At 37.4% G+C, this 13,704-nt stretch overlaps 1 protein-coding gene across 1 annotated transcript in view; it reads right to left on the bottom strand.

Moving 5' to 3' along the window:
* Positions 1–3,837: 3,837 nt before the first annotated feature.
* Positions 3,838–13,704, bottom strand: part of dock11 (dedicator of cytokinesis 11) — a 141,598-nt gene continuing 131,731 nt past the window's right edge. Inside the window, exon 54 of the mRNA XM_038268419.1 lies at positions 3,838–5,927. Coding sequence (XP_038124347.1) covers positions 5,838–5,927 — 90 coding nt within the window. The 3' untranslated portion in view covers positions 3,838–5,837. The remainder of the gene's footprint in view (positions 5,928–13,704) is intronic.

Below are 13,704 nucleotides of genomic sequence, written 5' to 3'. Positions count from 1 at the left end.
CAGCTGGTAAATCACCAGGGGTGGATTTAGGAAATTTGGGCCCTAGGCAAAGACAGGTAGGGGGCCCCCTGAATTGAGAAGACAACACATAAATCAGACCCATTATAAAGATAAAGACATTTTAATAGGATATACATTATTTGTTCTAGGTTTTGTCCCTTTTTTTTGTTCTTTTCCTCTCTATGTTTTGGACTAAGCCAAGCAATAAGCTCACTTAGCCAATCACTCCTTCCTGTGTTTCCAAAAAAGGTGATGGCAAAAGTAAACAACACAGTCCTTCTCACTGTAGACAAGCCATGATCTGCTTATCTGTTCTCCATTTCTCAGTGTGAAATAATAGCTGCATGAATCATGACAGCAGACAAGATAGAAGACAGTGAGAGGCGCGGTTACCAATCTATTTGCTCTGGAGTTCAGTGTTTTTATAAGCTGTCGCCAAAGTCTCCAGTAGCAGAAAAAAAGTCACATGATGTGGCACTTTTTTGAAATAAAAATGCCAGAGGGATCTGAAAAGTCGGTAAATATAGCAACACAAGTGCTCAGTTAGCATCACTGCTCTTCGCATCATTTGTGTTCTAATGGTTTACTAACTAAGATATTTAAACACCGAAAGGCATTTTAGAACAGTGGAGCTTTGAGTGGTTGACAGATTTTCAAGAGTCAAGTCCCCAAGTGTCAGCTGCTCGTTGGATTCCTCCACTTTCTTGTGTTACATTATATTTGCTCCCCCAGCAAGTTCTTTCAACCTCAGCTAAAGAAAAACAGTTGGTTATCTTGAAATACTGTTCATAGGGTGTTGTTACGTCCACCAGGCTTGTTTGGTGGGGGTAACATTAAAGGAGACCAAACAAGGATTTTCTTTAAAGTGAAAATTTTATTTATTAAATTATACTAAAGAAACAAAAACCTGAAGAAGGGATAAATAAAATGGGGAATAGAAAATAGCTTACTGCAAAACCAATAACTAAACAGAAATAGGCAAATGTAAACAAAACTAAATGTGTGCACCCATATTAGCAAACATCCTACAATAAATATGCTGTGTGGAGAAAAAAAAAACATTAAAATACTGACACCTAAAAGAGTTGGAGGAACCTCCATCGGCTGCCTTCAAATTGGGGCCCTAGGCAGCTGCCTAGTATTGCTTAATGGTAAATCCCCACCAATTGGTGCTATAGTTATCATATAGATGACTTTTACATCACTTTAAGAATTCTTTCTCATTACATTTAGCTATTTTTGTGAGATAAAAGCTGCTTTGGGTTAGGTATCAGAGTTAATGACATCCATGAAACATTTCCATTTGTCCAAAATGAGTAGAAGGAAAGGAAAGGATCAAGCAAGGGATAAAGGTAGGACACTTGGAAGGTTGGAAGTGCAACAAGGAGGATTGAAAGGAGCATTAAGAAAAAGGAGGAAGGTCATGAGAAATATATAAACATTTAGAGAATTGTGGAGGTAATAAAGTCAGATGTAACCACTAAACCCTAATGAGAAACTAGCCTCCCACATTTTAGAAAGCATGCACATGCAGAACTTGCTAACTCTAGAGGAATGATGTGAGAACCTTGCAGCATTAATTAGACTGGTGGTAGCAAGTAATCTCTGCATGTGAATTTAGCCCCAAACTTAGCCCTCGCTGGAGAATACAAAACACAAACACACATAAAAACATCAACCAGTCATGGATTATACAAATGAGAGGTCAGTGGAAAATATCTCCCAAATTAAATTTGGCTTATAGACCATTTTCTGACCTTTGGCTGCTAGAATTCCCAATTAAAGAACGTTCCTGTTCATGCTAATTTATTTATTTTTCATTTAGAAATGAAAAGAGGATGATCATCAGTATTACCACGGTGTTACAAAAGCATCTGTGTGGAGAGACTATTGTACAACATTGTGATGTAAAGGATGGTCAGGTCTGTTCCTCATTTCTCAAAGAATGCTTTTTCTCACAGTCAGAGTTTCTAGAACAGTATAATATTAAAGCAGGCCTTTATCAGTTTCATTTGGCAGATTAGGGTACGGGCTGTGATGCTGCAACCCAAACATTTTACGACAGAGCAGATTACATTCACCACAGGAGAATGATTAGAAAAATCTGCGGCATCTTGCGGCAAACACTGAAGGACCCCAGGAAATGTAAAATTTTCTCAGCCTTTTTCTAGATACTGTTGTGTCTTTGGTCCAGTTGGCGGTTATATTCCTCCACGTTTTCTTTTTAGAGACAGTATGTGACCTTTTCCTGTTTCTCTACATGCTCTCATTACTCAGCTTCTTGTCAGTTTCTCAAAGACCCAGAAACTGCCATGTCATCTGGGCTGTTCAACAAATGTTAGGATTTTGTCTTGTACTCAGAATGAAGTAATACAAAGTAAAGATCTCCTGTGCTGCTGATCCAATGGCGAGACACACAACCTTACAATTTCACAAACTGTTCTGTCAGGTATTCTTTGATCCAGGTGACTGCTGAGGCCTCGGCCGGAAAGTCGGGCTTAATTGTGCTTAAAGCGTTTTCGGAAATGAAATAACATTATCATCATAGTACTGCCTGTTTTTTTGTAGAGGCCAGTGGGTTTGATAAAGCAGGTGTATGATGGCATCTTTTAAGTCCAACTCCACGTGAATAAGCAGGGGGTCCTGATAGCTGCTTGTTTGCTTACTGAGGTGGGCAAATGGGAAATGCAAGTCCTCAGACTCAGAGAGGATAGAACACGTCTTTTCTGTTGCTTTTACAGAGAACCAAACTTCTCTTTCCCCCTTCATTTACCAGAAGCATAGATTTATAAGTTACCATTATGTATTGTATTGTTCAAACACTATTCAACTCACATTTAATTCAAGAATGCACCCTCTCCCTTCTCTAGTTTGGAAATTAAAGTTCACCATGCACCAGGGAGAAGCTAAAGCAAAGGCAGCAGTTGTTCACATAACTAAATAAAAACAACACTGCAAAAAATCTAAATCTAGATTTGTCATTTTTTCTTAAAATAAGTGCATTTGTTCTTGGATTGAAGAGGTAAAAGAGACATTTTGCCAATGGAACAAGACAATTTACACTTAAAATAAGAAAACACAATTGGATTGTCTTATTTCAAGTGCATATTATCTAATTATCTTATTTTAAGAGTAAAATTACTAATTTCATTGGCAAACTATCTCATTTACCTATTCAAATTAAGGGTGAATACACTTAATTTAAGAAATTTTAACTTATTTCTAAATCGTTTTTGCAGTGAACTCTGTACAAGGTAAGGTAACCGTAAAAAAGCAGAGGGTTAAAATCATAAAAAGTTTTAAGACACTGGCTATGCTACAGACATTTATCTTCCTGAGAGAAGCAGTGACTTCTGCAGGTAAAGATCTCTTTCTAGCATCAAAACTAGAGGTAAAATGAAATATAAATTTCCTATTACAGGACCCAGCGAGCAGCTTTATAATAATATGGAATAAGAAAACTATTTGTGAACAAACTGTTTATGTTTTCTAATGCATAAATGTATCACAAATTTGAATTTAAAAAATGGTTTCATCATGTAGGAATATTCAGTTTATGTTTTAGGTGTTTTGTTATTTTAAATGTTTAAACTGTAGATGACTCTAGATTAGCGCCATTAGATGGTATAATTAGCAGTTACCCATTTTATAGTGAATGTATAGTAATCAATGCTTACAAATCCTAAATCACCATCTGTGGAGGCTGTAGTCCTCTACTCAGCTGTCCCAGGATAATTATGTCATTTTTAATCTCTCTGCTCTTATTCCTGTAAAAGCCACTAATGTAGAAAAGCCACAACAAAAACAAATGTTAAAAATAGACAGAATTACAGAGAATTTCTCTTTCAGGTTTTATTGGGAAAAAAGCCTTACAAAGTAAGTTTGACAAGCGGCTGCACCTTTGTAGATAATGAAATAAAACTAAAAGATTAAAAAAAAGAAAAATTGCTAAGACAGATTTTGGACTGACCTACAAAATATGGTACATACATACATATATGAATACACAAATCTAATTTACATCATGTCAACAAATTATGTACACATCAGCTTAAATATTCATCTCTCTCCTCGTTTCAGTGTAGCACTTGTGAAATGATTTAAATTACTGACTTGTGATGGTTTATATTAGCTGAGATAGACACGGTTTTATTTAGATTTTTTTTTCCAGAAGGCAGAGTTTGAAGGCACTGGATCTAAACCCAGAGTAGAAGAACTATTTATTTACTTATTAGTTGAGTAAATGTTAGCACACAGCTTATTGCTGTGCATAGTCCTGATTTCAAAGGGAAAGAATGTTTAAAATAATTAAAGTTCTGCTTTTTTTTTTTTCATTCGTCTCTATTTATTGCCTTGCATTAAAAAATAATTATAGCATAGTTTGTCTTTTAAAAGAACCAAAATTCGTTTTGATCAGCCACAATTCTTTAATCTCCTACATTTCACTCCCAATATCGTTCCACCCTTTATGCTCCCTATACAGTGCCTTACAGAATAACTTTTACTGCTTTATTTTTCCCACATTTGTCATGTAACAGCCTAGAAGGTTGATTTATTTTATTTGAAAGGTGTAATGGTGAAAAGATAAGTTTTGTTTAACCAACAATTACAAATCTGCTGTGATTAGCCTGATACAGCCAGCATAACATCCAGTGCAATTCATTATCTTCAGAAATCCTCTACCTAGTAAAGGGAGTCCATCTATGTGTATTAATCCAGCTGTTCTGTGAAAGCTTAAGAACTTTTTGAAGAGAACATCGGAGAAAATAAACAGCATCACGAAAACCGAAGACCACAGCAGAGAGGACAGAAATGAATTGTAGGAAAAATCTGAGGCTATAAAACAATATCCTGAGTTTTGAACTCTGCCGTATGGCACGGCTACAAAAGGCAGGGAAGGGTAACTCTGGGGGAGCTGCAGTGGATCCACAGCTCAGAGGGAGAAACTGTGGACAGGTTGCACATTAGCGGCATGATCCATTAATTAAGTCCTGTTTATAGCTTCTGAAAAATAGAATAGGATTTGATGGGACTAGAAATGAAGTTTCAGGGATACATCTAAAATACTGTGTGGCAGAAAACTGACCTCCATACAACCTGACTGAGCTTCTTTGCAAAGAACCAAGTAAACAAAGCTAGTAAAGACTGTCCCTAAAGGCCTAACATCTGTCACCACTTTTCAGAGGTATAACACCAGCAAGTTTGTAGTTACAATGTCAAAAAAAGTGATAAACTTCAAAGGGTATAAATTTAAGACATTGCAAGCCTTTTTCCCTCTGTACGTGACTTATCCTTCTAACCTGGAATGCACTGCCACATTAAAAAAACCTAGCGCTTTGCATAACATCGTGATGCTTTCGGTTTTGCTGCCTGTCACAACAAACCTGGTTGTTATTCAATGTGGGATGAAAGGAAATGGTGAAGTGCAGCTAAACGATGCGGTAAAAAAGTTGCCGCCTATGGAAAAGTCCATGAGAGACTGAAAGAGAGAGAAAGAGTAAAGAAACATAGAGATAGAGAGATTCTGCATAGGTCCTCAGGGCATCTCAGCAAAGACATTGCGTAGAATAGCTTCAATGAGGAAGCACAACAAAAAAAAGGTCAGGAATTCCTCAGCTTTATCCAACATGCACACATTTAACCCAGATTTTTTAATACATTCTGAAAAATACTGCTCCTGTGAAGGGAATATTCAGTCCATGCAATTTTTTTTCTCCAAAATTCCTCTGCATATCAGGCAGAGATGCAGCAGATAGGCAGATGGCATCCTTGCCAGGGGTGGGGTAGATAAACATTACAAGTGGTGGGTGTTGGAAAAAGAGTGGCGGTTCTTGAGGTCAGCTCAGGTCTGTGGACATCCCACTGATGGCGTGAAACACGTGGAGAGAGTTCTGAAGAAGCGATCGCATCATGTCCTCCTGGTAGATCTGAAAGGTGAAAATGAAAAAAGGAAAACATTAAATGAAATACGCAGGTTCTGAACGCAGTGAGCTGCATGGGCTGATGGGATGGGGATGCACTATGGGGGGACTTGGATCAGCACAGGCAAACTAATTGTATGCACAGACGGCGAGAAAGAAGCAGCGGGATCACTTGGGTTTGATTTTAATCAATGAGCAAATCTGATTTGTGGGAGGCAATGCTGGGCTCCAATTTAGCTACTGTAGTTATGTTTACCAAACCAAGCCTGCAGCTGAGACATAAAACTGAAAAGGGGGGAAACAGAGGAGTGGGGAGGAGTTTACAGCTCTATGTACTGATATGGTGTTATGTAGCAAAGCCATGCCAAGACTTGAGGGTTTCCAGGAAAACAGCTGCCTGATGACATGGATAAAGATCTACTCTATCTACAAGTTGATCAAATTGTGATATGGATGATAGGGGCTTTAAGATGAACTACACTCCAGCTATAGTTATGCAGATGCATTTAAGTTGCCGTTTGTTTTTATTCTGTCAGAGATTGGGATATTGATTAAAAGGAGTGAATATAGTCCAAGTTGGAAGTTTAAGTTTCAATTTAGTCCCCGTTTACCGATTTGGGTTTTTAAAACTGTGGCTGAGGGGATCAAAGGCTGTGTAAATACGTAATTTCACAGCGAATTCAAAAAGTTCTGCAAACACAAAAATAAGATAAGGACATAATAATTATAAAAATAATAATAAACAAAAGAGAAAAAGCTGCAATAAGAGCAAATAGAAATGCTCTGTAAACACAAAACCCATTTCAATTACATGAAATGATGTCAGAAAAGTCTGCAGTAAGAAGTAAAGACAATTGCAAGAAGAAAAAAGCTACAAACTGCTGCTGCAGAATGGAGGGGCTCCAACTTGGGGGAGACCGGCATCTACTCATACTGGACCAGAATAAGAGACGTTACTGCAAATTAAAGAGTCTAAGGATGGGATCAAAGACATAAATGGGACGTCCTGCAGAGGACATCAAAGAGGAAGGAAAGGCACGTTTCCCTTTAGGTCTATTTTAAACATTTAATGTCTCTGAGTGTCCTGTGTATACTTTCACTAAGAGTCTGGTCCCATAAGAGATGATAATGATAATCTCCATCTACTGGTCTGCTTGCACATCCATAGAGCAGCTTTTCTCAACTTGAAGTTTTTGCTACTTTCATTAGCCTGGTTACGCATGTGTTTTATGTTTTAACATCATTAATGTATCTGCAGCAGATTCTGTGCTTGTAGGGCGTTTCTCCTTCGTTGCTCTCATTTTCAGTGTTGTAGCTTTTCTCCTTTGAACTATGAAATTCTCTGTATGTTTTTTGTTAGTGTAACTTTATATTGAACTAGTCTAATTTTTTAGTGTTTTTTAATTTCCCAGGAAATAATCACTTAGTTGGAATTTGCACCCCTCGGTCATTATATTTTAATGGTGCATTTAAGTTGTAATTTCCCACTATATAAAGTGTAAAAATTATACGTACAAGGACAAATATTATACACCCATTACCCCAAATGTGGGGCCAAATCTCAGCCAGCAAACTGAAGGACAAGCACAACTTTCTTTATGCCACCCACATGTTTCTGGCAAAATTCAGGGTGGATATTTTATTACCCTTTTTAGAAATGCTAGAACTCAACCGGGTTGCTTTCCAAAAGACTTTAAAACAGATAAACTAAAATGTTAAAAGCGTGCAGGGCGCCACCATTTTTACAATCAATGACTTTGTTAATCCGCTGGTTTAGGTGTTCTTAGCTTTCTTTTGGTCTCTGCATATTATAAAAAGAAAAAGAAGAAAAATGTCCAAAATTTTTGTCTTTAAAATTCCTGTATCGGTTATAAAAATGGAGAAGCCCTGTGACTGCAGTAGAGTGCCTAGCAGGTGTCCACACAGAACAACAAATTGAGTCCAGGAGGAATGTTGCCCTTGTTTTTTTTTTAGGTCAGATCATACATTTGTTAAGCTTTACTGACCTCTGTTACAAGACAAGACTAACACAGACCACAGTATAAAGCATGGAGGTGGCAGCATAAGAATTAGGGAACTTTGACTGCTGGTGGTACCAAGCTAGTAGAATAATGGTGAAAAACACCTCAAGTTATTAACTTAACAGTTGAAACTTGAACCCGACTAACTGTTCAAACAAGACGATGATACAAAACACACATCATCAATTATAAACTTTATTTAAACAGTGTACAGCACAAACATGAAAGTCGCTGGAGTATAGCTAAAGTTATACCTGTAGCCATTTGGGATTAAAACTTAAATGATGGCTTCTTTCTGAAAAAGATCTGGGATGGAATTTAGAGTAAGAAAAGGGATTCTCATACGTTTTATCTACAGGATTTTAACCCAAGTTTATTCATCCACTGAAGAGCAAATATAGATAGTATAGCTTCAGTTGTAAAGAGACAAATATATAAGAGGAAACAAATGAAATACTGAAAATAGAGTTCCCAGGAGGGGAAGGCCCATAAGAAAAGGCTCTCAGCATCAAATAATGGTGTTTGGCTGTACAGCAGCAGCTACAAGTATAGGCACTCCTCATAAAGACGTGTTTAGCAGCATAATCTAAGCCTTTAGCAACATAATCTAACACAGAACATTTAGAAAAAATCCAACCTCCTAAATAAAAAAAAAAAAACTCATCTTTGTAATGACCAAAACATTTTAAGAAACTATATTTTAGCAACAGGACAGCACTTATTCTGATCTCTAACCATTTTAGAGATTCGATTCAGGTCATCCAGCTAAACAAAAAGCTTTTTTTAGAGTCTGAAGACTGAGAAATAATCTAACTGACTGATCTGGTGAGACATTTTTCTGTTTTTCTGCTAAAAGAAGCAACAATGAGCAAGTTTCAATTAAACACTCTGAAAAGGTTACTGGGGGCATTGAAGGAGAAACGGGCCCCCAGAACTACACATCCTCCACCATGCTTCACAGTGGGCTTTATTCTCTGTCTTTCCACATACTTATTCATGCCTATTCATGCTAAACTTGACCATGGAAAGTTTAGTCTGAGTTGCATAAGACCAAAGCACATTTTTCAGCAGAAAAGCAAGTAATCCTTGCACAAAAATATGGAATCACTCCTTAACAACCATCCGTGTCATCCTATATTCATAGAACACAAAAATAAAGGAGCATTTCTAACTGTGCCATTAGCTTTTAAGGCTTGGCATTTCCACTGAAATACAAAAAAAAAACAACTAAAAGGAAGTAAATATATTGTGATTTTCAGAATTTCAATGAACCTTATCTTAACATATTTTTTGATAAATTGCTTTTAGTGTGCAGTGATCAAAGCTCAACAGTTTTTCACTTAGTACCCTCGGGGTTAATAAGTAATTAAATATCTTAGCAGTGGTACCAGATACTGTATGCATTTCTGTAGTAATTCATGCAGTGCCTCAAATTTCAACACAGGGTAACATAAGGAAGGTGAAAACAAAACAAGAAAAAAGGGGGGGTCAAATAGCTTACAGTGATGCAGCCGTATCTCATTCAGAAAACTACAATCTAAATTCTAGACTAGAGAATCTACACTAAAAGGGTAAATTTGATTGCTTGTTGCCCAATTAAACCTTTTCGTTTGTCATCTCAAAGACTGTTAAGCAACCCAGATGCTCAAGAGGAGACAGGTTCTGCTAGTACAGTTGCGTGACAGGAGGCGATAGGTGGCAACGGTCCAGGTGTCGTGTTTACAGGCAGACTACTTTGGTTTGGAATGTAAAGCTGAGATCAGACCTTTAATAAAGAAGACATGTTGTCTCTTGCGTATGTTAGTGGATATGGAAATGTTTTAACCATGTTCCGAAACACAAATTATTAACGCAAATGTTATGATGATTTGATTAAATGTGTCTCGTTTGCATCCTTATTTTCTTTTTTTGTTTTCCTCACTCCTTGCAGCGCCGCTGTCGCAGTCGCTGTTTGCTCCTTTCACTTGGTGGAATGAGCAAGTGTGGGAGAAAACGAAATGGATGCCGAGCAAGGCAAAACAACTTTCCATCTTCTGTACAGCTCGTTCCACATGGAGGCATTAAAAACAGCTGAGCTCTATCTCTTTCCTGCAAGATCAACCACTACTGTACTGCCTTAAAATATCTCTAGCAAGGTTACACACATTTCATAAGAAACATGTCTGGATTCATAAAAAATAAGGGGATTGAAGTGGTGCTAACATCAAAATGAAAGCTGGTGTTGAAATGAAATGATGAAACAGTAAAACACTCATTACCTGCTCTTCCTTAAAGCTAAAGGCCAGCACGTTGGAAAGAAGAAAGAAGACTAGTTAGTGAGAAGGGGATCACAAAATAAACCCCCACAGAGAACAAAAAAGAAAAGAAAAACAAGCGATACAAGGTGACAATCTGAGTTTTCTCTTTTCTTACATCTTTGCTCCTCATTAGTGTTATCCTTCTCGTCAGGAGTTTAAGTACAAAAGCGGACATTTTGCAAGCCATCTGATATGATGAAGAGAATTATTTAGTTTCCAGGAAGCGGCAGAGAGGAAATTCAGTTTTCAATAATTCCTGGATGTTTATTGAATAAAGATTCCCGTTGCGAGTCATTATGAGTCACTTGGAGTGCGATTATGACTCCCGTCAAACATTAAGTTCCAGCAAGAACATGGCAGGCCAGCAGAGATGTCCGATCTTTACATCAGAGGGTCTCCTTTGTGCATTTCATCAGGGTTAAATGTATTTTAGTCCGATTGTGTTACACAGTTCAACACAGAGTTAAAGCTAAAATGTCACAGGAGATATTTTTTTTAGGATTTTGGGATGTTTCTGTTTTCAGCCCCCTTACCTCTGATACCTCTAAATAAAATAATCTGCAACCTTCAGAAGTGTGTCCTTCTGAAACAGGTCAGGGAGGGTTGAGGAGAAGCTTAAACAGATGGTTAGTTTACAGCCCAATGTTCTATGGTATAAACATCTCATGAAGCAATGTTCATTAAACAAGTGTGGCCTGCATGAGAGTATAAAAGCTTCTCCTGTTTGCCATGGCAAAGGTGGAAGTGTCTCTGCTAAAACAAGAACCAAGTTACATTTTTTGGCCCACAAGCAAAACAATATGTAGGGTTAGCATGATAAACACGTTATGCTCATGTGATTGGCAACATCATGATGTGGGTTGGTTTTCAAAGCGGAATTGGGCCAGACTGAACCTTTGATGCGTCCGTGAAAAGGTCGAATTACCTCCTCTGTTTGCATCTAAGTGAGTTAAAAGCAGAAGGAATCTAAAAGCTGTGAGACTCTAGGACTGGAGTTTGACACCCGTGGTTTAGAAAACAGAACAGCCATCCTGAACAGGAGAAAAAAGAAATAGTTTTCATCCCAGCATAGTTTATGTTAGCATGGCCTCGTTCAAGTCCAGATCTAAACCCACATCACAGTCTGTAGGAAACTGCTTTACATGTTCATTTGTTAAGAACATCGTTTTATCTTCACACCTTAAAAGCTTAGGTTTGATTTAGGGGGCTGAATATAAAATTTCGCACAAATTGAATATTTTTAATCCATAAAAACACCTAGAAATCTCATAATACCCTTTCAAACATTGCAGCTTGCGGTTGCCGAGTGATAAATCATGAGATGGAAGCAAATATTCACAAAAAGGTGAATGACTGAGCTGGGAAAATTATTTTCCAAAGGTGTCTAAATGTAGATATGGCTCAGTTAAAACTGCGCTGATTATTATCTGATCCCACATGTTTGCTTGTCATTTAGGCCCAGCTAGACTTGCAAAACGCACGAGATAACAGTCGAAGATACCGACTGTGATTATTGTGACTTTGCATGTTCGTTTGAAATGTGGGTTTAGTCCACAGACGTGAGATTGGTCTTCCTTTTTTTAAGTATCGGCACACAAACCTGCACACAAATTTGTTTGGAGCCGTTAGAGCAGATGGAAATGATAGTGTTCTGGTTTAGGCCTGTGGAGCATTATCACTGGGTTTAATTGATTTATAAACACAGGATTTCTGTTATAAACACATGCTATTTATAGCAGTGCAAAAAAATGTGAAAACTTTCTAATTAAACTTCAAATGTTTCCATCTGCTTTTCTTTAGAAAGAAAGGGACCGGTCCTAGTACCTGTCATCTGTTAATCCTAAGGATTAAGAGATCAGTTACACATACCTTAACTATTTCTTGAAGGCACGGAATGGTGGCAGAACTGTCCTTAACTTGAGCAGAAAATAAGCTGATCTGTCAATGGGATGAGTATTTTTTGCCCTTAAATAAGATTAGATTATTGGTCCTAAAATAGGCTCATGGAGTTGTACTTTTCTTATCTTAAATGTACATCTAGTTATTCCATTGGCAAATGGTTTTACAGGCTCAAATCAAGGCAAAATAACCTTATTCCAAAGAAAACTGAGTTATATTTTAGAATTTAAGGTTTAGATGTTCCTAATTGAAATATTCTGTCCTGTTGGACGTATTTTCAAATCAATATTAAAGCAACACAATGCATCGTTAAAGGTATAGTGGAGGATGTTCTTTTTCCAGGTGGATCATCTAAATAAGTGGTCGTCCTAATTGTGAATCATTCTGGGGATGTGTCCCCAAAATGTGTCCCCATTTTCACTTACCAGCGAGAAATACCTGCCTGCCAAGAATTACGTCCGCTCTTGCACACTGATGAAGAAAGCAGATTGAAATAGGAACAAAAAGAGAACATTTAAACATATTCTGAATGTTTTCATTTATCTTATGTATGGATGCCCTAAAATTGAGTTTTGGTGGACAGATAAATTTGAATGAATACGATTTTCACTTGTATGGAGACACGTTTTAGTCGATATGCCAAGGTCAGTGTCTGATGAATATATTCTCCGCTCAGTGGATGACATTTTCTGCTTTTGCTATCAACACCGTTCTATATAATTTCTGACAAAATATTAAGAATATATTTAAAATTTCCCTATTCGTTCAAATTTCAATCCGTTTTTTCATAAATGTCCGAGAGTTTAGAGCTATGCACGCTCCTGCGACAGGGGAGAAAATACTCTGCAGGCAGCAATTTCTCTGCATTCATTTGTCCACAAAAGCTCTCAATTTTAAGGCATCCATGCATAAGAAATATAAAACATTAAGAATATGTTTAAAAGTTCTCTTTTCATTCATATTTCAATACATTTTCTACTCAGTGTGCGAGAGGGCAGGTTGTTCTCAACATAACACCGGTGGTGAGTCTGATATAGTAAAATAATTGCAAATCTTCTTTTGGAAAGTAAGTTTGCATGATCGATGCAAAGAGCAACTAATAAAAAGAGTCTGCACGAGGAGAAATGGGCTAGTTAATGCTCTCACATACATTTAATAGGCGTTCCCTCTTGGGAGTTGGTACAAGGTTGTGCATGTGCATTTTTTTTTAAGTGGAGAGGTCGGGTCTTTTCAGAAATTCATGAAAATCCTCCAGTATACCTTTAAGACAACATGAAACAGTCTCCCTTTATGTTTGGGACTTTAAAAGCAGACCACTTTAGAACAGCAGATTAAGAGATCAGGGAGTGGTTTGTAAAGATTAAGCTAGATTCACTCCTCTAGATGGAATTCTTAGAGTTTATTCAGCTCTCATGTTTAGAGGAAGCTCAGACTACTGGAAAAGGTCACAAGATCTCTTTAGCGACAGATCTGCCCTCTCTCATGTTACATACTGCGGTTTTTGAGTAACATAGCCTGCATGGAGCATCGATATCATCTGACTGTCCAATTATTGACCTAAAAATA

The sequence above is a fragment of the Cyprinodon tularosa genome, unplaced genomic scaffold (genome assembly GCF_016077235.1).
Source record: "Cyprinodon tularosa strain WSP-4 unplaced genomic scaffold, ASM1607723v1 ctg70, whole genome shotgun sequence".
In the NCBI taxonomy this organism is placed as follows: Eukaryota; Metazoa; Chordata; class Actinopteri; order Cyprinodontiformes; family Cyprinodontidae; genus Cyprinodon; species Cyprinodon tularosa.
This window is presented reverse-complemented; position numbering and strand designations above follow the sequence as displayed.